Below are 25,140 nucleotides of genomic sequence, written 5' to 3' on the forward strand. Positions count from 1 at the left end.
TTTCAACAGATGGAACCACAAACTGCAATAATCCTAGTTATGGCCAGAGTACTGATACTTCTTTCAATAATTTTCCAAATCAAAGAAGCCACGTGGGGAATTTATCTTGTGAATTTGAAGAATGTTTTAACAAGAAATCACATCTTCTTGGTCACCAGAAAATTCATATGGAAGTGAAAGCATTTTCATGTTCTGAATGTGGAAAATGTTTCCAACGGAAATGGAGACTTACTAGACATGAGGAAACTCATACAACAAAGAGAGAATTTTCATGTTCTCAATGTAGGAAATGTTTCCTAAGGGAATGGGATCTTAAGAGACATCTGAAAATCCATACAGGAGTAAGACCATTTTCATGTTATGAATGTGGGAAATGTTTTTCTCGGCAATCACATCTTATTGCACATCTGAATACTCATACTGGAGGTAAATATTTTAATTTTCTATATGTGGGAAATGGTTTCTTACTTACTATGGTAGTGCTGAAGATTGATATGTTTTTTCTTTACTGGAAATTGGTGATTTTAAAAAGTACTATGTATTCTCTATTATTGTAATTTAACAGTCAACACCAGAATTTTTGTTGTTAAAAAAGAAAGATAATCCCTTTATTACCCATTTCCCAGTTTTGCATAACCAACACTGTTATAGAAATACACTTTTTACCGCTGTGATTACCTTGTATTTAAGCCTCTGCAAACTGTCCCCTTATTTCAGTTCTTTTGACAGACTTGCATTTTAGCCAATCAGTGCTCACTCCTAGGTCACTTCACGTGCACAAACTCAATGTTATCTATATGAAACACATGAACTAATGCCCTCTAGTGGTTAAAATGCATTCAGATTAGAGGCAGTCTTCAAGGTCTAAGAAATTGGCATATGAACCTCCTAGAATTAGCGTGAGATGTTTAGTTTTTTCCTCTGTTTACTCACTTTATTTAATTTTATTAATTGATAAAAAATAAACTATTAACATTTCTATTTGTTAAAGCATTATTATTTTACAGCAATTTTTTCTCCAACATAGGTGTGTCCGCTCCACGGCGTCATCCTTACTTGTGGGATATTCTCTTCCCCAACAGGAAATGGCAAAGAGCCCAGCAAAGCTGGTCACATGATCCCTCCTAGGCTCCGCCTTCCCCAGTCATTCTCTTTGCCGTTGTACAGGCAACATCTCCACGGAGATGGCTTAGAGTTTTTTGGTATTTAACTGTAGTTTTTATTATTCAATCAAGAGTTTGTTATTTTAAAATAGTGCTGGTATGTACTATTTACTCTGAAACAGAAAGGTGATGAAGATTTCTGTTTGTAAGAGGAAAATGATTTTAGCAACCGTTACTAAAATCGATGGCTGTTTCCACACAGGACTGTTGAGAGGAATTAACTTCAGTTGGGGGAAACAGTGAGCAGACTTTTGCTGCTTGAGGTATGACACATTTCTAACAAGACGATGTAATGCTGGAAGCTGTCATTTTCCCTATGGGATCCGGTAAGCCATTTTTTATTACATAAGAAAAAAAGGGCTTCACAAGGGCTTTTAAGACTGTAGACATTTTCTGGGCTAAAACGATTGATATATAAGCATATTTTAATACTTCATAGCTTTGAGGAATTATTTTATTCTTGGGAATTATGTAAAATAACCGGCAGGCACTGTATTGGACACCTTATTCTCTAGGGGCTTTCCCTAATCATAGGCAGAGCCTCATTTTCGCGCCTCTATTGCGCACTTGTGTTTGGGAAGCATGACATGCAGATGCATGTGTGAGGAGCTCTGATACATAGAAAAGACTTTCTGAAGGCGTCATTTGGTATCGTATTCCCCTTTGGGCTTGGTTGGGTCTCAGCAAAGCAGATACCAGGGACTGTAAAGGGGTTAAATATAAAAACGGCTCCGGTTCCGTTATTTTAAGAGTTAAAGCTTTCAAATTTGGTGTGCAATACTTTTAAGGCTTTAAGACACAGTGGTGAAATTTTGGTGAATTTTGAACAATTCCTTCATACTTTTTCACATTTGCAGTAATAAAGTGTGTTCAGTTTAAAATTTAAAGTGACAGTAACGGTTTTATTTTAAAACGTTTTTTGTACTTTGTTATCAAGTTTATGCCTGTTTAACATGTCTGAACTACCAGATAGACTGTGTTCTGAATGTGGGGAAGCCAAGGTTCCTTCTCATTTAAATAGATGTGATTTATGTGACACAAAATTTAGAGAAAATGATGCCCAAGATGATTCCTCAAGTGAGGGGAGTAAGCATGGTACTGCATCATCCCCTCCTTCGTCTACACCAGTCTTGCCCACACAGGAGGCCCCTAGTACATCTAGTGCGCCAATACTCCTTACTATGCAACAATTAACGGCTGTAATGGATAATTCTATCAAAAACATTTTAGCCAAAATGCCCACTTATCAGCGAAAGCGCGACTGCTCTCTTTTAGAAAATACTGAAGAGCATGAGGACGCTGATGATATTGGTTCTGAAGTGCCCCTACACCAATCTGAGGGGGCCAGGGAGGTTTTGTCTGAGGGAGAAATTTCAGATTCAGGGAAAATTTCTCAACAAGCTGAACCTGATGTAATTACATTCAAATTTAAATTGGAACATCTCCGCGCCCTGCTTAAGGAGGTGTTATCTACTCTGGATGATTGTGAGAATTTGGTCATTCCAGAGAAATTATGTAAAATGGACAAGTTCCTAGAGGTCCCGGGGCCCCCCGAAGCTTTTCCTATACCCAAGCGGGTGGCGGACATTGTAAACAAAGAATGGGAAAGGCCCGGCATACCTTTCGTCCCTCCCCCTATATTTTAGAAATTGTTTCCTATGGTCGACCCCAGAAAGGACTTATGGCAGACAGTCCCCAAGGTCGAGGGGGCGGTTTCTACTCTAAACAAACGCACCACTATACCCATAGAAGATAGTTGTGCTTTCAAAGATCCTATGGATAAAAAATTAGAGGGTTTGCTTAAAAAGATGTTTGTTCAGCAAGGTTACCTTCTACAACCAATTTCATGCATTGTTCCTGTCACTACAGCAGCGTGTTTCTGGTTCGATGAACTAGAAAAGGCGCTCAATAAAGATTCTTCTTATGAGGAGATTTTGGACAGAATTCATGCTCTCAAATTGGCTAACTCTTTCACCCTAGACGCCACTTTGCAATTGGCTAGATTAGCGGCGAAAAATTCTGGGTTTGCTATTGTGGCGCGTAGAGCGCTTTGGCTAAAATCTTGGTCAGCGGATGCGTCTTCCAAGAACAAATTGCTTAACATTCCTTTCAAGGGGAAAACGCTGTTTGGCCCTGACTTGAAAGAGATTATTTCTGATATCACTGGGGGCAAGGGCCACGCCCTTCCTCAGGATAGGTCTTTCAAGGCCAAAAATAAACCTAATTTCTTCTGTTAAGTGTGATCAGTCCACGGGTCATCATTACTTCTGGGATATTACTCCTCCCCAACAGGAAGTGCAAGAGGATTCACCCAGCAGAGCTGCATATAGCTCCTCCCCTCTACGTCACTCCCAGTCATTCTCTTGCACCCAACGACTAGATAGGATGTGTGAGAGGACTATGGTGATTATACTTAGTTTTATATCTTCAATCAAAAGTTTGTTATTTTAAAATAGCACCGGAGTGTGTTATTATCTCTCTGGCAGAGTTTGAAGAAGAATCTACCAGAGTTTTTGTTATGATTTTAGCCGGAGTAGTTAAGATCATATTGCTGTTTCTCGGCCATCTGAGGAGAGGTAAACTTCAGATCAGGGGACAGCGGGCAGATGAATCTGCATAGAGGTATGTAGCAGTTTTTATTTTCTGACAATGGAATTGATGAGAAAATCCTGCCATACCGATATAATGTCATGTATGTATACTTTACACTTCAGTATTCTGGGGAAGGGTACTTCACTAGAATTACACTGTAAGAAATACATAAAGCTGTTTAATAACTAGAGATTATGTTTAACGTTTTTGCTGGAATGTAAAATAGTTTTCATTTGCTGAGGTACTGAGTGAATAAATGTTTGGGCACTATTTTTCCACTTGGCAGTTGCTTAATCTGTTTTCTGACAGTTTCTGTTCTCCCTCACTGCTGTGTGTGAGGGGGAGGGGCCGTTTTTTGGCGCTTTTACTATGCATCAAATATTTCAGTCAGCAACTCATTGTATTCGCTGCATGATCCGGTTCATCTCTACAGAGCTCAGGGGTCTTCAAAACTTATTTTGAGGGAGGTAATTTCTCTCAGCAGAGCTGTGAGAATTATAGTTTGACTGAGATAAAAAACGTTTATTCTGTAATTTGTTTCCTGCTTTCAGAATTTGTTATCTTTGCTAATGGGATTAAACCTTTGCTAAAGTTGTGTTGTTTACAAGGATTGAGGCTATAACTGTTTCAATTTATTAATTTTCAACTGTCATAGATCTTCTGTGCTTCTTAAAGGCACAGTACATTTTAATATTATTCTAATTGAATTGTATTTCCAAGTTGCAAGTTTATTTGCTAGTGTGTTAAACATGTCTGATTCAGAGGATGATACCTGTGTCATTTGTTGCAATGCCAAAGTGGAGCCCAATAGAAATTTATGTACTAACTGTATTGATGCTACTTTAAATAAAAATCAATCTGTACAAATTGAACAAATTTCACCAAACAACGAGGGGAGAGTTATGCCGACTAACTCGCCTCACGTGTCAGTACCTACATCTCCCGCTCAGAGGGAGGTGCGTGATATTGTAGCGCTGAGTACATCTGGGCGGCCATTACAAATCACATTACAGGATATGGCTACTGTTATGACTGAGGTTTTGGCTAAATTACCAGAACTAAGAGGTAAGCGTGATCACTCTGGGGTGAGAACAGAGTGCGCTGATAATATTAGGGCCATGTCAGACACTGCGTCACAGGTGGCAGAACATGAGGACGGAGAACTTCATTCTGTGGGTGACGGTTCTGATCCAAACAGACTGGATTCAGATATTTCAAATTTTAAATTTAAACTGGAAAACCTCCGTGTATTACTAGGGGAGGTGTTAGCGGCTCTGAATGATTGTAACACAGTTGCAATACCAGAGAAAATGTGTAGGTTGGATAAATATTTTGCGGTACCGATGAGTACTGAGGTTTTTCCTATACCTAAGAGACTTACTGAAATTGTTACTAAGGAGTGGGATAGACCCGGTGTGCCGTTCTCACCCCCTCCGATATTTAGAAAAATGTTTCCAATAGACGCCACCACAAGGGACTTATGGCAAACGGTCCCTAAGGTGGAGGGAGCAGTTTCTACCTTAGCTAAGCGTACCACTATCCCGGTGGAGGATAGCTGTGCTTTTTCAGATCCAATGGATAAAAAGTTAGAGGGTTCCTTAAGAAAATGTTTGTTCAACAAGGTTTTATATTGCAACCCCTTGCATGCATTGCGCCGATCACGGCTGCAGCGGCATTCTGGATTGAGTCTCTGGAAGAGAACATTGGTTCAGCTACTCTGGACGACATTACGGACAGGCTTAGAGTCCTTAAACTAGCTAATTCATTCATTTCGGAGGCCGTAGTACATCTTACTAAACTTACGGCGAAGAATTCAGGATTCGCCATTCAGGCACGCAGGGCGCTGTGGCTAAAATCCTGGTCAGCTGATGTTACTTCTAAGTCTAAATTGCTTAATATACCTTTCAAAGGGCAGACCTTATTTGGGCCCGGGTTGAAAGAGATTATCGCTGACATTACAGGAGGTAAAGGCCATGCCCTGCCTCAGGACAAAGCCAAAGCCAAGACTAGACAGTCTAATTTTCGTTCCTTTCGTAATTTCAAAGCAGGAGCAGCATCAACTTCCTCTGCACCAAAACAGGAAGGAGCTGTTGCTCGCTACAGACAAGGCTGGAAACCTAACCAGTCCTGGAACAAGGGCAAGCAGACTAGGAAACCTGCTGCTGCCCCTAAAACAGCATGAATTGAGGGCCCCCGATCCGGGATCGGATCTAGTGGGGGGCAGACTTTCTCTCTTCGCCCAGGCTTGGGCAAGAGATGTTCAGGATCCCTGGGCGCTAGAGATAATATCTCAGGGATACCTTCTGGACTTCAAATACTCTCCTCCAAGAGAGAGATTTCATCTGTCAAGATTGTCAACAATCCAGACAAAGAAAGAGGCGTTTCTACGCTGCGTACAAGAGCTCTTGTTAATGGGAGTAATCCATCCAGTTCCACGATCGGAACAGGGACAGGGGTTTTACTCAAATCTGTTTGTGGTTCCCAAAAAAGAGGGAACTTTCAGACCAATCCTGGACTTAAAGATCCTAAACAAATTCCTAAGAGTTCCATCGTTCAAGATGGAGACTATTCGGACAATTTTACCTATGATCCAAGAAGGTCAGTACATGACCACTGTAGATTTAAAAGATGCTTACCTTCACATACCGATTCACAAAGATCATTATCGGTACCTAAGGTTTGCCTTCCTAGACAGGCATTACCAGTTTGTGGCTCTTCCATTCGGATTGGCTACAGCTCCAAGAATCTTCACAAAGGTTCTGGGTGCTCTTCTGGCGGTACTAAGACCGCGGGGAATCTCGGTAGCTCCATACCTAGACGACATTCTGATACAAGCTTCAAGCTTTCAAACTGCCAAGTCTCATACAGAGTTAGTGCTGGCATTTCTAAGGTCACATGGATGGAAGGTGAACGAAAAGAAAAGTTCACTCGTTCCACTCACAAGAGTTCCCTTCCTGGGGACTCTTATAGATTCTGTAGAAATGAAGATTTACCTGACAGAGGACAGGCTAACAAGACTTCAAAGTGCTTGCCGCACCCTTCATTCCATTCAACACCCGTCAGTGGCTCAATGCATGGAGGTAATCGGCTTAATGGTAGCGGCAATGGACATAGTACCCTTTGCACGCTTACACCTCAGACCACTGCAACTGTGCATGCTAAGTCAGTGGAATGGGGATTACTCAGACTTATCCCCTTCTCTGAATCTGGATCAAGAGACCAGAAATTCTCTTCTATGGTGGCTTTCTCGGCCACATCTGTCCAGGGGGATGCCATTCAGCAGACCAGACTGGACAATTGTAACAACAGACGCCAGCCTTCTAGGTTGGGGTGCCGTCTGGAATTCTCTGAAGGCTCAGGGACAATGGAGTCAGGAGGAGAGTCTCCTGCCAATAAATATTCTGGAATTGAGAGCAGTTCTCAATGCCCTCCTGGCTTGGCCCCAGTTGACAACTCGGGGGTTCATCAGGTTTCAGTCGGACAACATCACGACTGTAGCTTACATCAACCATCAGGGAGGGACAAGAAGCTCCCTAGCTATGATGGAAGTATCAAAGATAATTCGCTGGGCAGAGTCTCACTCTTGCCACCTGTCAGCAATCCACATCCCGGGAGTGGAGAACTGGGAGGCGGATTTCTTAAGTCGTCAGACTTTTCATCCGGGGGAGTGGGAACTTCATCCGGAGGTCTTTGCCAAAATACTTCGATGTTGGGGCAAACCAGAGATAGATCTCATGGCGTCTCGACAGAACGCCAAACTTCCTCGTTACGGGTCCAGATCCAGGGATCCAGGAGCAGTCCTGATAGATGCTCTGACAGCACCTTGGGACTTCAGGATGGCTTACGTGTTTCTACCCTTCCCGTTGCTTCCTCGATTGATTGCCAGAATCAAACAAGAGAGAGCATCAGTGATTCTAATAGCACCTGCGTGGCCACGCAGGACTTGGTATGCAGACCTGGTGGACATGTCATCCTGTCCACCTTGGTCTCTACCTCTGAAACAGGACCTTCTGATACAGGGTCCCTTCAAACATCAAAATCTAACTTCTCTGAAGCTGACTGCTTGGAAATTGAACGCTTGATTTTATCAAGACGTGGGTTTTCTGAGTCAGTTATTGATACCTTAATACAGGCTAGGAAACCTGTTACCAGAAAGATTTACCATAAGATATGGCGTAAATACCTATATTGGTGTGAATCCAAAGGTTACTCTTGGAGTAAGGTTAGGATTCCTAGGATATTGTCTTTTCTACAAGAAGGTTTAGAAAAGGGTTTATCTGCTAGTTCTTTAAAGGGACAGATCTCAGCTCTGTCCATTCTGTTACACAAACGTCTGTCAGAAGTTCCTGACGTCCAGGCTTTTTGTCAGGCTTTGGCCAGGATTAAGCCTGTGTTTAAAACTGTTGCTCCACCATGGAGTTTAAACCTTGTTCTTAATGTTTTACAGGGCGTTCCGTTTGAACCCCTTCATTCCATTGACATAAAGTTGTTATCTTGGAAAGTTCTATTTTTAATGGCTATTTCCTCGGCTCGAAAGAGTCTCTGAATTATCAGCCTTACATTGTGATTCTCCTTATTTGATTTTTCATTCGGATAAGGTAGTCCTGCGTACTAAACCTGGGTTCTTACCTAAGGTAGTTACTAACAGGAATATCAATCAAGAGATTGTTGTTCCTTCTTTATGCCCAAATCCTTCTTCAAAGAAGGAACGTCTACTGCACAACCTGGATGTAGTCCGTGCTCTAAAATTTTACTTACAGGCAACTAAGGAATTTCGACAAACGTCTTCTCTGTTTGTCATTTACTCTGGGCAGAGGAGAGGTCAAAAAGCTTCCGCTACCTCTCTTTCTTTTTGGCTTCGTAGCATAATTCGTTTAGCTTATGAGACTGCTGGACAGCAGCCTCCTGAAAGAATTACAGCTCATTCTACTAGAGCTGTGGCTTCCACTTGGGCCTTCAAGAATGAGGCCTCTGTTGAACAGATTTGCAAGGCTGCAACTTGGTCTTCGCTTCATACTTTTTCCAAATTTTACAAATTTGACACTTTTGCTTCATCGGAGGCTATTTTTGGGAGAAAGGTTCTTCAGGCAGTGGTTCCTTCTGTATAAAGAGCCTGCCTATCCCTCCCGTCATCCGTGTACTTTTGCTTTGGTATTGGTATCCCAGAAGTAATGATGACCCGTGGACTGATCACACTTAACAGAAGAAAACATAATTTATGCTTACCTGATAAATTCCTTTCTTCTGTAGTGTGATCAGTCCACGGCCCGCCCTGTTTTTAAGGCAGGTAAATATTTTTTAATTTATACTCCAGTCACCACTTCACCCTTGGCTTTTCCTTTCTCGTTGGTCCTTGGTCGAATGACTGGGAGTGACGTAGAGGGGAGGAGCTATATGCAGCTCTGCTGGGTGAATCCTCTTGCACTTCCTGTTGGGGAGGAGTAATATCCCAGAAGTAATGATGACCCGTGGACTGATCACACTACAGAAGAAAGGAATTTATCAGGTAAGCATAAATTATGTTTTTCGTCCCTTTCGCAGAAACGGACCACCCCCAAGTGCTACGTCCTCTAAGCAAGAGGGTAATACTTCTCAAGCCAAGCCAGCCTGGAGGCCAATGCAAGGCTGGAACAAAGGTAAGCAGGCCAAGAAACCTGCCACTGCTACCAAGACAGCATGAGATGTTGGCCCCCGATCCGGGACCGGATCTGGTGGGGGGCAGACTCTCTCTCTTCGCTCAGGCTTGGGCAAGAGATGTTCTGGATCCTTGGGCGCTAGAAATAGTCTCCCAAGGTTATCTTCTGGAATTCAAGGGGCTTCCCCCGAGGGGGAGGTTCCACAGGTCTCAATTGTCTTCAGACCACATAAAAAAACAGGCATTCTTACATTGTGTAGAAGACCTGTTAAAAATGGGAGTGATTCATCCTGTTCCATTAGGAGAACAAGGGATGGGGTTCTACTCCAATCTGTTCGTAGTTCCCAAAAAAGAGGGAACATTCAGACCAATCTTAGATCTCAAGATCCTAAACAAGTTTCTCAAGGTTCCATCGTTCAAAATGGAAACCATTCGAACAATTCTTCCTTCCATCCAGGAAGGTCAATTCATGACCACGGTGGATTTAAAGGATGCGTATCTACATATTCCTATCCACAAGGAACATCATCGGTTCCTAAGGTTCGCATTTCTGGACAAGCATTACCAGTTTGTGGCACTTCCGTTCGGATTAGCCACTGCTCCAAGAATTTTCACAAAGGTGCTAGGGTCCCTTCTAGCGGTGCTAAGACCAAGGGGCATTGCAGTAGTACCTTACTTGGACGACATTCTGATTCAAGCGTCGTCCCTTCCACAAGCAAAGGCTCACACGGACATTGTCCTGGCCTTTCTCAGATCTCACGGGTGGAAAGTGAACGTAGAAAAAAGTTCTCTATCTCCGTCAACAAGGGTTCCCTTCTTGGGAACAATAATAGACTCCTTAGAAATGAGGATTTTTCTGACAGAGGCCAGAAAATCAAAACTTCTAAACTCTTGTCAAATACTTCATTCTGTTCCTCTTCCTTCCATAGCGCAGTGCATGGAAGTAATAGGTTTGATGGTAGCGGCAATGGACATAGTTCCTTTTGCGCGAATTCATCTAAGACCATTACAACTGTGCATGCTCAGTCAGTGGAATGGGGATTATACAGACTTGTCTCCGACGATTCAAGTAGATCAGAGGACCAGAGATTCACTCCGTTGGTGGCTGTCCCTGGACAACCTGTCACAGGGGATGAGCTTCCGCAGACCAGAGTGGGTCATTGTCACGACCGACGCCAGTCTGGTGGGCTGGGGCGCGGTCTGGGGACCCCTGAAAGCTCAGGGTCTTTGGTCTTGGGAAGAATCTCTTCTCCCGATAAATATTCTGGAACTGAGAGCGATATTCAATGCTCTCAAGGCTTGGCCTCAGCTAGCAAAGGCCAAATTCATACGGTTTCAATCAGACAACATGACGACTGTTGCGTACATCAACCATCAGGGGGGAACAAGGAGTTCCCTGGCGATGGAAGAAGTGACCAAAATCATTCAATGGGCGGAGACTCACTCCTGCCACTTGTCTGCAATCCACATCCCAGGAGTGGAAAATTGGGAAGCGGATTTTCTGAGTCGTCAGACATTTCATCCGGGGGAGTGGGAACTCCATCCGGAAATCTTTGCCCAAATTACTCAGTTGTGGGGCATTCCAGACATGGATCTGATGGCCTCTCGTCAGAACTTCAAGGTTCCTTGCTACGGGTCCAGATCCAGGGATCCCAAGGCGACTCTAGTAGATGCACTAGTAGCACCTTGGACCTTCAAACTAGCTTATGTATTCCCGCCGTTTCCTCTCATCCCCAGGCTGGTAGCCAGGATCAATCAGGAGAGGGCATCGGTGATCTTGATAGCTCCTGCGTGGCCACGCAGGACTTGGTATGCAGACCTGGTGAATATGTCATCGGCTCCACCATGGAAGCTACCTTTGAGACGGGACCTTCTTGTTCAAGGTCCGTTCGAACATCCGAATCTGGTCTCACTCCAACTGACTGCTTGGAGATTGAACGCTTGATCTTATCAAAGCGAGGGTTCTCAGATTCTGTCATTGATACTCTTGTTCAGGCCAGAAAGCCTGTAACTAGAAAAATCTACCACAAAATATGGAAAAAATATATCTGTTGGTGTGAATCTAAAGGATTCCCTTGGGACAAGATAAAAATTCCTAAGATTCTATCCTTTCTTCAAGAAGGTTTGGAGAAAGGATTATCTGCAAGTTCCTTGAAGGGACAGATTTCTGCCTTGTCTGTGTTACTTCATAAAAAGCTGGCAGCTGTGCCAGATGTTCAAGCCTTTGTTCAGGCTCTGGTTAGAATCAAGCCTGTTTACAAACCTTTGACTCCTCCTTGGAGTCTCAATTTAGTTCTTTCAGTTCTTCAGGGGGTTCCGTTTGAACCCTTACATTCCGTTGATATTAAGTTATTATCTTGGAAAGTTTTGTTTTTGGTTGCAATTTCTTCTGCTAGAAGAGTTTCAGAATTATCTGCTCTGCAGTGTTCTCCTCCTTATCTGGTGTTCCATGCAGATAAGGTGGTTTTGCGTACTAAACCTGGTTTTCTTCCGAAAGTTGTTTCTAACAAAAACATTAACCAGGAGATAGTCGTGCCTTCTTTGTGTCCGAATCCAGTTTCAAAGAAGGAACGTTTGTTGCACAATTTGGACGTAGTTCGTGCTCTAAAATTCTATTTAGATGCTACAAAGGTTTTTAGACAAACATCTTCCTTGTTTGTTGTTTATTCTGGTAAAAGGAGAGGTCAAAAAGCAACTTCTACCTCTCTCTCTTTTTGGCTTAAAAGCATCATCAGATTGGCTTACGAGACTGCCGGACGGCAGCCTCCTGAAAGAATCACAGCTCATTCCACTAGGGCTGTGGCTTCCACATGGGCCTTCAAGAACGAGGCTTCTGTTGATCAGATATGTAAGGCAGCGACTTGGTCTTCACTGCACACTTTTACTAAATTTTACAAATTTGATACTTTTGCTTCTTCTGAGGCTATTTTTGGGAGAAAGGTTTTGCAAGCCGTGGTGCCTTCCATCTAGGTGACCTGATTTGCTCCCTCCCTTCATCCGTGTCCTAAAGCTTTGGTATTGGTTCCCACAAGTAAGGATGACGCCGTGGACCGGACACACCTATGTTGGAGAAAACAGAATTTATGTTTACCTGATAAATTACTTTCTCCAACGGTGTGTCCGGTCCACGGCCCGCCCTGGTTTTTTAATCAGGTCTGATAATTTATTTTCTTTAACTACAGTCACCACGGTATCATATGATTTCTCCTATGCAAATATTCCTCCTTTACGTCGGTCGAATGACTGGGGAAGGCGGAGCCTAGGAGGGATCATGTGACCAGCTTTGCTGGGCTCTTTGCCATTTCCTGTTGGGGAAGAGAATATCCCACAAGTAAGGATGACGCCGTGGACCGGACACACCGTTGGAGAAAGTAATTTATCAGGTAAACATAAATTCTGTTTTTCACATCTGCCACACACAGTAGTGTGGTGTGGTGAACCAAGATGTGCTTGATTTCTTCTATGATAGATGCTTCTAAGCATTTTGAAGCCCAATTCCTCTCGGAGTACAGTGTTTGTCAGAGGGATGTGAAGGGAGTATTGTCTGTTGATTTCATGGTTTCACCTATGGGAAATCATATTCAAAGGCTCTCTGTAATCAGTTGCAGGGATTTATTCCCTGCCTCCCTTTTCAGATTGACGTTATACTCCTATACCATTACCTCTGCTGATATTCAGTACTGGTTTGGCTGTCTGTTATATGTGGATGGGTGTCTTCTAGTAAGTATGCATCATTTTTTAAGACACTCTCACCTATGTTTGGCGCTTTATACTATATTGCAAAGTTTTAAATATATGTGTTTGCTTATATTTGCCATGAGTCAGGTCTATGTATATTTCCCATTTACAGTCTAACAGTTTCAGTATGGAAATTTTGTTTTTGGGAAGTTTTATTTAAATACATTTTTTCTTACCTGGGGTTCCAGTTTTTTCAAATTTGACTTTGTTTTCCAAATGTTCGCAGGCAAACTAGGCTCGCGAGGGCGCAAAATGGTGTTTTTTATTTACATCATTCTTGGCGCGAAAATTTTTGACGCAAACTTGTGCCTATTGTGACGCAAGTCTCGTCATTTCCTGTGTCTTTGTTGACGTTCGTTTTTTGGCGCAAAGTTGCGCTTGTTATGACGCGAGTTGCGTAATTTCCTAAAATTTTTGCTATAGTACTCCTCTTCCATTAATGCTTCTTGTTCTCTTTATATTATAGAGAGCTATGATGCTTGCTTTTTTTTTGCATATTATTTTTTATTTTTACATTTTGCAAGATGTCTCAGACTGATGCTGCTTCTGATGTTACTGTAGGAACCATGCTGCCTAAACACATTTCTACCAAAGCTAAATGTGTTTGTTGTAAGCAAGCAGATATTATTTCTTCAGCTCAATTATGTGGCATTTGTCATAAGCTATTGCATGCTGATAATGTTTCTATTAGTACAAATACATTGTCTGTTGTTCCTTCAATGTCTAATGTACATGATATTCCTGCAGATGTAAAGAATTATATTGCTGCAGCGATAGAGAATGCTATGTCTGCTATTCTGCCTTCAAATAAACGTAAAAGGTCTTTCTTTCTAATGACACGGTGAGTCCACAGATCATCTCTAATTACTATTGGGATTTGGGAATATCACTCCTGGCCAGCAGGAGGAGGCAAAGAGCACCACAGCAAAGCTGTTACATATCACCACCCTTCCCTCCAACCCCAGTCATTCTCTTTGCCTATGTTAAAAGCAAGGAGGTGGTAAAGTTTAGGTGTCTGGAAGAAGATTCTTCAATCAAGATTTTATTATTTTTTTGTTCTGCTTTTTCCTGGGGTTTAGCCGTAGCCCACGTCAGTCTCTTCAGTAGAGCAGTGGTGACTTTTAAGCAATTGGGAACTTGTGGGGTATAATCCTCACTGCGTTTCCCAAATGGTTATTGCTGCCCTAACTTGAAAGCCCGAGTAAGATTACCTAGTAAGCTGCCCTGCTGCCAGGCAGATTACATCGAGGTAAGTGCTAATTTTATTACTTTTACAAGATATGACGAGTCCACTGATTTCATCCTTATGGGATATCACTTCCTGGTTAACAGGAGGAGGCAAAGAGCACCACAGCAGAGCTGTATATATAGCTCCTCCCTTCCTACCCCCTCCAGTCATTCTCTTTGCCTGTGTTAGTAATAGGAATAGGTAAAGTGAGGTGTTCGTTTTAGTTTCTTCAACAATCAAGAGTTTATTATTTTTTAAAGTAGTGCCAAAGTGTGCTACTTTGTGCTGGGGTGTAGCCTAGACCAAATCACTCCCTTCAGTTAATAAGAGAAGCATTTGGTGGCTTCAAAGCAATGGGAACTGGTGGGACATAATCCTCACTACGCCTCCCATAACTGTTATGCTGCCCTGTTTGTAAAAGTTTGAGGGAGAATATGCTCAGTACTTTTTGTTTTCCACAGGCCAATGTGAAGGGGAGAAGTGAACTTCACAAGCCGGGTGAGATGCCTTACTACCGGGCAGCCTTCTGAGGTAAGTGCTAAACTTTATTTTCTGGATATATACTAAACAGAAGAGTTTTGGCACTTTATATTTCAATATATCCCTGGCATGAGGATGTCTTTTCTAAGACGACATGTCTGCTGTGTGACTCCCAGCGGCTTCTAACTTATTTTAACAGCCGACTGGGAGGTTATTCCTACAGAGCACTTCAGTAGTGTGTAGGATGCTGGCGAGCTATTTACGTTTAATTCAGTCCGGTATAGCAGAAGAAACATGTCTGATGTCTGACTCCCGGAAACTTATGAATTATTTACAGTCGACAGGGAGTTTTTTTTTTTCCTACCAAACACTTAAATAGTGTGTAGGATTGAGATATTTACGTTTCAGGCAGTCCTGTAGATCCAATATCTGCTGTATACCTCCCAGCGGCTTATATCTGCTGTATACCTCCCAGCGGCTTATACTTTATTTAACAGCCGATAGGGAGGGTTTTCCTATAGATCACTTAAATGCCTCCTCGGCTGTATACAGATGTCAGGTTATGCACGCCGACGGTTGAGTCCTTATGTGTATGGAACGCTTTTTCTGTCACGTTAGACAGAGAGGCGTTGTCAATATGCAGTTTATAAGGTTCCTTTCCTATGTTCTATTTTCAGTGTCCCATTCTGGGATAGACGTAACTCTTAAAGAAACAATGCATTGGTGTTTCTTGAGTTTTCTTATTGGGGATTTGTTTGAAAATGTGTTTACTGTTAATTAGTTGCATAAAGCAGTACACTTATTCTTGTCAACTATTAGACATGACACAAAGGGTCACACTTTTTTTATTTATTTTTTTTTTATTTTTTTTATTGAGGTTCTGAGTAGGCATACAACAAATATAAAAAGCGAAACATAATGATGATGAAATACAGATATCGTATAATACAGTTCTATATAAAAACAAAGTACGTTTCCAAAAATAATAATTCAAAGTATAGTGTATAAGTAAAATGCCAAATATTCTGTAAGCCCTCTGAATAGCAGAAGAGGTCACTCTTGGACCCCAATTATGCGCTCATAACCATAGACAGAAGGCTGCTTCTAGGAAGAGAGACCACTTTTGGATCTCCATATGGGAACCTCTATTTTATAAGCTTATAAGTCTTAAGATGTATATATCAGGGTATTATAACATCATATTAAAGTAGATTCTGTAAATTTTATGCATCTGTCATTATTCTTTAATGATACTGCCTATACCTGGAGGTCAGATTAAAATATTAAGCTAAAATATTAACCTCATTAGAATCTGCAATAAAGGCACTTAAATCTCTAAGAAAAAACAACTATCATAACCACAGAATGACCTTTTACATTTTGAAGCTTCATCTTAACAAGTTTAATATAAAAAAAGTAAAGTTTTGAGTTTGTGAATAGTGCTGGGGACAAACAACATATTAACAAAAAAAAACCCCCAAAAAAGGGCTTAAACAGAGGGAACAGCTAGAGCAATTTTGGGAGAGCAACCATTTATGAAATTGAAAAGTTTAAGTAAGCAAGTAATGTAACAGGGCTAGGAGGTTTTCCATTCACTCTGATAGTTTTAAATACAGTAAAATTAGAATTAAGTATGAAATAGCCTGCCGTCTCGGCCGATGACGACAAAAGCATCCCACACAACATCTATGCAATATGTACATAATGGCACAACCAAGGGTAAAAAGTAAGCCTTCATCATTTCCCAACGTAATAATTGCTATACATATAATAGAAATGAGAGGAAAAAAAAAAAAATGTCTATCAACAAGTATTAACTGTTAGTGGTCATAACAGAACAAATAGAAATAACTATGGGTGAGTACTTATAGGACAGCAACTTATTAACAAGGTAGATATTCACTGATTCAGAATGTTCCTGTAATAGCAGTCATTAACCTCTTAGGGCTTCAGTATGTGCAATTAGGAAAGGGAAAACTATGTCCATTCTGATAAACGATTTAAAGCTGTGTATTAAGTGCCTCTTAACTATCCGGAGTATATAGACATTTCAAGAGGCTGAACCCCTTCTCTCACCCAACTCCGGTGCGGTGGTACTCACTGTGTCCCAAAACTATGTTCAGTAGCCAGGATATATGCTCAATAACGTGTGTCCTTACATGCTGTCTCCCTGTAGCGCAGCTCTGTACAAGAGAGCTGATGAAAAGTGCCAGGCTGCCCCATTTGCTCTCTAGAGGGTGTCTCTGAGGTAACCTGGAGATAGCCGCAATTTGTTGCCTTGCCACTTCTGAAATAAAGCATGGCTCCACCGGGACAAACCCTTGCGCAGAGTGAGTTGTAGATTGTTTGCAAGCTTCGTTGCTCAACACATGCTTAGGGATCTTGCCATCATCTGTATCCCACATCGAGTTATGTGCCTCCCTTGAAGTAGTCAGAGACCCGCTCTCGAATAACTCAGCACAATGTTCCCAACCGCATGGTGCTGCATCCCCTGGTTTTCCTTGTTCCTCTACAGGGGCATTTAGATGCAGTGAAGCAAAGGAGGTTTGCAGGGTTTCTGTAAAGGAGATCTGATAGGTATTTAGCAGAGCCTGTATCTCTTCCAGCAGGTAAAAAGCAGACTCCATAGTGATTGTAGGTCAGACAGATGTTGTATGTTTTCAGCAGTAACTGCTGCGTAACGACAAGGCCGGAGAGCGCCTCGCCGGGGGGTTGAAATAAAGGCCGCAACCTCAGATGTTATACCGGGCTCTGATGCCAGCAGCTATTTCCTTAAGATTGAGCTCATTAGATGCAGGCTGTTTAGCGGTACGTAGGTCAAGCGGTATGATGCAAAAATAAATCAGCTAAGGCACCATATTATGTAAAGAGCACTTGAAATGCTGGAGCAGCATACAGATATGCGACCTGTCATGGCCGCTGCCCTGAAGCTCCCCCAAGGGTCACACTTTTTGTTACTATTCTGTTCCCCATGTTTTAAATGAGAATTTTTAAGGTTTAGATGCCTTAAACTGCCTTCTGATTCTTTGCAACGATTTCATACAATGCTTGCCTCTAGTATATTTTAAATTAATTGGAAAAGAGGTTTATGTAAAATACAACAAAAAGGGTTTTCAGTTTCTGTACTCTTTGAATAATCATTATTCTTGCAATGATCTTTTCATTAAACTAAGTTTTGTCCACTCAGTGACATGTTTAGTTACTGTTTAGGATTAAAGGGTACAGTAACACTTTTTCATCTATGTCCCACGATGGGCGCCCTTTTCCTGTCGCCTCGCCTACATCCTATGATTGGCAGGCACTCACATTGACTTGTAAATTTTTGCAGGGTGATTTCATTCTACAATCTTGCATGCGAATGGTGTACCCCTGTGGTCTAGTGGGTAACCTTACGTGCTTGCAAGCAGGAGCTTTGGGAGTTTTGATTCCACCTGCTTCTGCAGTATTTTCATTTGTACATTACTGCTAATAGCCTTTATCCTTTGGGACTTAGAGAACAGAAGCACACTGCAATGTTAGCGGAAATTAAGTTATTAAATTACTCATATTTCCTTGCAGTCTACCAAATTGGCGGCTCTGAGTTCGAGATCTTCCGTCTTAGCTCGCTATGCCTTCTGTTCGTACTCTGGGTCTGTGGATGTGTCATCTCAACCTCAACTTTTTACTATTCCTTCCAAGGGGGACCCTGTTCGGGCCTGACTGGAAGGAGATTATTCTGACAGCCAGCTGTAGTACTCTGAGAGTTGGCTTAGCTATCTAGCAAGCAGAGGTTTGCAGTTTGAGATCAACTACAGCTCTTGTACCTTGTATGCGTGCTGGCAAGCATCCTAGTTTTCGTGTCTTTCCACAATTTGCGGTATCCAGTTTTGGAACTTGCTGCTTCCAAGTCAGCATGGTGGGTTGGCCCCGATCCGGGACCGGATATATTAGGGGGCAGTCTGTTTTTTTTCTTCGTACAGGCTTGAATAAGAGATTCAGAAAGTTTTCCCCAGAGGATGGTTTCTTCTTTCTCAATTGTCTGTAGACCAGATAAAGAGTGTTTTTACGCTGTGTAAAAGACCTCTCTTTCATGGGAGTAATCTGTCCCGTCCCAATTCAGGAGCAGGGACTGTGGTTTTTACTCAATTCTAAAAAAGAGGCTACGTTCCAAACTATTTTAGACCTCAAGAATCTAAACAAGTTCCTCAGAGTTCCATCCTTCCAGATGGAAAATATTCATACCATTCTTCCATTGATCCAGGAGGGTCAATTTATGGCTACTGTGGATCTGAAGGATGCATATCTTCATATTCCTATCCACAGAGATCATCTCAAATTCCTGAGGTTTGCCTTTTTGGACAAACATTTTCAGTAAGTGGCTCTTCCTTTTGGTCTGGCCACGGTATCCAGAATTTTCACATGGCGCCTTATCTAGAGGATATTCTGATCCAGGCGTCGTCTTCTCAGCTAGCAAAGTCTCACACCGACATTGTTGTGTCCTTTCTGAGGACTCACGGGGGGAAAGTGAATCTGGAAAAGAGTTCGCTAGTTCCACAGCCAAGGGTTCCTTTCCTGGGAACTCTAATCGACTCTCTATCCATAAAATATTCTTGTCGGAGGTCAGAAAATTGAAAATTCTGAAAACATGCCGAGCTCTTCAGACCAATCCCCGGCCGTCCGTGGCTCAGTGCATGGAGGTATTTGGATTGATGGTAGCGGCAGTGGACATCATTCCGTTTGCTCGATTTCATCTCAGGCCTCTGCAACTGAGCATGCTCAGACAGTGGAATAGAGATTATACAAATTTGTCTCCTAATACATCTGGATCAGGAGACAAGGGACTCTCTTCTATGGTGGTTGTCGCTGGATCATCTATACGGATGCCAGCCTGATAGGATGGGGAGTAGTCTGGAACTCCCTGAGGGAACAGGGTGTGTGGACTTGATCGGAGTCTCTCCTTCCCATCAATATCCTAGAGTTGAGGGCAATATTCAACTTGACCTCAGTTGGCTTCGGCCCAATTCATCAGATTCCAGTCGGACAACATAACGATGGTGGCCTACATCAATCATCAGGGGGGAACAAGAAGTTCCTTGGCAATAACAGAGGTAACCAGGATAATACAGTGGGCGGAGTCTCACTCTTGCCATCTGTCCACGATTCACGTCCCAGGGGTGGAAAACTGGGAAGCAGGTTTTCTGAGCAAACAGACATTTCATCCGGGAGAGCGGGTGCTCCATCTGGAGGTATTTGCCGACCTGATTCTCTGATGGGACAGGTCAGAGTTGGACCTCATGGCTTCTCGCCAGAATGCCAAGCTTCCGAGATACGGGTCCATGTCCAGGGATCCCCAGGCCGAGCTGAGAGATGCCTTGGTCCTTCAGCCTTGCTTATTTGTTTCCTCCATTTGCTCTCCTTCCCCGGGTGATTGTTCGAGTTAAGCAGGAGAGGGCATCGGTGATACTCGCAGGACTGGGTATGCTGATCTGGTGGACATGTCATCAGGAAATTGTTGTTTTCTTCATTGTGTCCTAATCCTTCTTATAGAAGGAGTGTCTGTTACATAATTTGGACGTAGTCTGTGCCCTGAAGTTTTACTTGCAGGCGACTAAGGAATTTCGTCAATCATCTTCATTATTTGTTGTTTTTTCTGGGAAACGTAGGGGTCAGAAAGCTACGGCTACCTCTTTCTTTTTGGCTGAAGAGTATCATCCGTTTTGCATATGAGACTGCTAGACAGCAGCTTCCTGAACGAATTACGGCTCATTCCACTAGGGCTGTGGCTTCCTCATGGGCATTTAAAAATGATGCTTCTGTTGAGCGGATTTGCAAGGCTGCAACTTGGTCGTTTCTTCACACTCTTTCCAAATTTGATACTTTTGCCTCGTCCGAGGCTGTTTTTGGGAGAAAGGTTCTTTTAAGCAGTGGTGCCTTCCGTTTAGGTTCCTGTCTTGTCTCTCCCTTTCATCTGTGTCCTATAGCTTTGGTATTGTATCCCATAAGTAAGGATGAAATCCGTGGACTCGTCATATCTTGTAAAAGAAAAGGAAATTTATGCTTACCTGATAAATTTATTTCTTTTACGATATGACGAGTCCACGGCCCACCCTGTCATTTTCTAAGACAGGTCTTTCTTTTTTGTTAAACTTCAGTCACCTCTGCACCTATGCTTTTCCTTTCTCTTCCTAACTTCGGTCGAATGACTGGAGGGGGAGGGAAGGGAGGAGCTATATATACAGCTCTGCTGTGGTGCTCTTTGCCTCCTCCTGTTAACCAGGAAGTGATATCCCATAAGTAAGGATGAAATCCGTGGACTCGTCATATCGTAAAAGAAAGTAATTTATCAGGTAAGCATAAATTTCCTTTTTTCTAGGTAGTATAAAGAAAAATATTGGCACTTAAACATTTAACTCTGGTGGGACATCAGATTTATTAATCCTTCAGGGGGTTAATAGGATAATGTGAGGCAGTTTGTGCAGGCACTGGGGACAAGAAGAGTTCAAGGAACATAAGCTCAGTTTTTTTTTTTTATTCCAGTCACGGTGGTTGTGTTTTTTACTTACCTGTACCTTCAGAGTGAAGATTAATGCCGGCTGGGAGGTTCAGGTTGATACGCCCACGATGGGCGGGTCTGTTCTGAAGCGGCAAAGAGTTTTGTGCGCTTTTTTTCCTTTCTCAATTCCTGAGTGCTGACTTTTCATTGTTAGCATTCTCCGGATACTGAGTGGAGCAGCTGGGTTGAGTCCGGATTTTCTCTCTATATTACCTCCGCCGGTCAGCAGGACAGGTAGGCACCTCAGCAGGGCTAGCTGAGGTGTTAGAGGCTGCCTGGGGTGCTCTAAGATAAACGTTTTTTGCATGGGAAATAAAAAGTTGTTTAAAATTTAAAGGGACATTAACGTTTTTGTGACATAATCTAAAAAAGAAATAAAAGTATTTTATTTTTCATTTATTTAATTATTGGGTAAAGATAGACCAAGAGGCCCTGCAAAATGTTACTTGTTCTTTGTGTTTTGATGCTAATGTGGAACCACCAATACCTTTCTGTTCCTCATGTATTGAGAGAACATTGAATTACAGGGATGGCCTTTTTGATTCTGAGCCATCATTGTCTAAGGCGGATGCTGTTCCGGGGTCTCCTGAAAATGTTCAAGATATGTCGCAGCTTTCTCCTGAAGTGTCCCAAACTTTATCGTCCACACATGCAGTGCCCTGTGTTTCCTCTCACACTCCAGTTGGAGTTACGTTGCAAGACATTGCTACCCACATATCTTCTGCGGTGACTGATGCGCTGTCTGCTTTTTCCATGCTGCAGGGAAAGCGCAAGAGGAAATCTAAGGAATCGGTGAGTAAGGTTTCTGACGCAGTTGTGGCTATTCGAATGTTCCTTCCCAGAAGTCTGAGGAGGAAGATCTGAGGGTGAAATCTCAGACTCGGTGTAATTCCTTCTTGCGATGCTGAAGTTGTTTCATTCAGATATAAGCTGGAACACCTCCGTTTGTTAAGGAGGTTTTGGCTACCCTGGACGACTCTAGTCGTAGTCAATCCTAAGAAGTCTAGTAAGCTAAACAAGAACTTTGATGTACCTTCCATGTACCAAACCGGGCTACAGAGATTATTGCTCGGGAATGGGAGAGACCTGGTATCCATTTTTCTCCATCCCCAATTTTTAAGAAAATGTTTCCAATAGCTGACTCTATCAAGGAGTCTTGGCAAACGGTCCCCAAGGTGGAAAGGGACAGACTTTCCTTCTTTGCTCAGGCCTGGGTTCGGGATGTTTTGCGGATCCCTGGGCTTTGGGCATCGTGTCCCAGGGATACAAACTAGAGTTCAAGACCCAGGGGCAGGTTTCTGCTCTCAAGATTATCTGTAGACCAGATAAAAATAGAGGCATTCTTACCGACCTGTTCCAAAGGGTCTGGGATTTTACTCCAATCTGTTCGTGGTTCCCAAAAAAAGAGGGAACTTTCAGACCAATTTTAGACCTCAAAAGTCCTAAACAAGTTCTTCAGAGTACCGTCCTTCAAGATGGAAACTATTCGTTCCATTATTCCCTTAGTTCAAGACAGTCAATTCATGACAACAGTATATTTAAAGGATGCATACCTGCATGCTCCCATCCACAGGGATCATCACAGGTTTCTGAAGTTCGCTTTTCTAGACAAACACTTCCAGTTTGTGGCTCTTCCATTCGGCCCAATATTAATTAGAGATGATCCGTGGACTCATTGTGTCATTAGAAAGAAAACAAAATGTATTCTTACCTGATAAATGTATTTATTTCTTGACACGATGAGTCCACGGCCCGCCCTATTTATTTAGACAGGTTCTGTTTTATAACCCTCAGGCACCTCTACACCTTGTGTTACTTCCTTTCTCTCCTTTTCCTTCGGTCGAATGACTGGGGTTGGAGGGAAGGGAGGTGATATTTAACAGCTTTGCTGTGGTGCTCTTTTCCTGCTACTGCTGGCCAGGAGTGATAGTCTCAATAGTAATTAGAAATGATCCGTGGACTCACCGTGTCAAGAAATAAATAAATTAATCAGGTAACATAAATTTAGTTTTTAGAACTTCTCATTAATCTGATGAAATTTGTATTGACCGACAACATACTGAAGTATCCTCTGCTGATGAGGATCTCTCTGGTTCAGAGGATCCTGCATCAGACACTGAAATTAACAAATCTTCCTATCTTTTTAAGATTGAATATATTCATTCTTTATTGAAAGAAGTTTTGTTTACTTTGGGTATTTAGGAGTCTAGTCCTCTTGATAACAAAGCCAGTAAACATTTAAATTCTGTTTTTAAACCTCCTGAGGTTACTCCTGTGGTTTTTCCTATTCCAGATGCTACTCAGCCTTTCTTCCTTTCAAGGTTGATAAAATGAGCAGCGCCTTGAGTTCCTTAAGGGGGATCATGTTTTCTCTGTGCCTTTTTCTTCTTTGTGGGAGAACACAGTAGTTTGTTCCCTTTCTTTAGTAAGGGGTGTGTTGTTTTAGAGACCGACTGCTGGGGACGGTGTCTCTTGGAGGCTCTTGACTCAGTCGAGTCTAGTTCCTGCGGTCTCTAGCAAGGCTGTGGACTATCTGCGGGTCAGTGTCCTTGGGCCTTTTCCTTTTTTTCAAAGTTGTTCTCGGCTTAAGACGAAGCGGGATTTTGTTGGGTAGGGGTTTTCAGGCCAGGTGCCCTCAGAATGGGCCGCCTCTTGTACCCTCCCGTTTTTGCATTCAGTGTCCTCTATAGCTTGGGTATTGTTTTACCAAAAGTAATGAATGCAGCTGTGGACTCTTTCCATTTCTGAAGAAAAACTTAAATTATGCTTACCTGATAATTTTCTTTTCTTCAGATGGAAAGAGTCCACAGCTCCCCGCCCGTATTTTTTCTGTGGGGCGTCTGTTATTTTTGTTCTTCTGGCACCTTTTCACCCTGATGTTTCTTCTACTGTTCCTTGTTCCTCGGCAGAATGACTGGGGGATGAGGGAAGTGGGAGGAGTATTTAAGCCTTTGGCTGGGGTGTCTTTGCCTCCTGCTGGTGGCCAGGTTCTAAATTCCCAAAAGTAATGAATGCAGCTGTGGACTCTTTCCATCTGAAGAAAAGAAAATGATCAGGTAAGCATAATTTAAGTTTTTTATTTTATCCCTCCCTCTCTAGTGACTCTGTGGATTTCCACATCTTGGGTATTATATCCAATACGCCACTAGCTCATGGACTCTTGCCACTTACCTGAAAGAAAACATAATTTATGTAAGAACTTACCTGATTAATTTCTTTCATAGTGGCAAGAGTCCATGAGACCCACCATATTTTTTTAATGGTTATGATTTTTTTGTATAAAAGCACATTATTTTTTCCCAGTTCCTCTTTATGTATGCTTTTTTACTCCTTTTTACACCTCACTACTTGGCTATACGTTAAACTAAGGTATGAGTGTGGTGGGAGGTGTATTTATTGATATTTTGAGGTTTGGGAAACTTTGCCCCCTCCTTGTAGGAATGTATATCCCATTTGTCACTAGCTCATGGACTCTTGCCACTATGAAATAAAGTCATTTATATATATGTGTGTGTGTGTGTGTGTGTGTTTAACTGCTCACTCCCCTAGGTTTCTAGATATAGGTGACTCGTTTAGCAGTTCCCCCCCCCCCTCCTCCTAGTTCTTCCTAGCTGTCTGATGGGCAGGACTAGGAGACCCTCTCCATCAAAAGATTTTGTGTTCACGATTTTGGGCAGGATTTCTGACTAAATACTGATACTATATGTGTCCACTCAGCTATGCTATATGCTATATATGCTCAGTTATGCTATATGCTATCTGTGAGAGTAGA

The 25,140-nt window shown here is 42.4% G+C and overlaps 1 protein-coding gene across 1 annotated transcript in view; it reads left to right on the forward strand.

Moving 5' to 3' along the window:
* The window catches only part of LOC128657865 (gastrula zinc finger protein XlCGF26.1-like), a 276,380-nt gene that overhangs the window by 168,622 nt on the left and 82,618 nt on the right, over positions 1–25,140 (forward strand). The window contains exon 2 of the mRNA XM_053712295.1: positions 10–426. Coding sequence (XP_053568270.1) covers positions 10–426 — 417 coding nt within the window. The remainder of the gene's footprint in view (positions 1–9; positions 427–25,140) is intronic.

The sequence above is a fragment of the Bombina bombina genome, chromosome 4, assembly GCF_027579735.1.
Source record: "Bombina bombina isolate aBomBom1 chromosome 4, aBomBom1.pri, whole genome shotgun sequence".
NCBI lineage: Eukaryota > Metazoa > Chordata > Amphibia > Anura > Bombinatoridae > Bombina > Bombina bombina.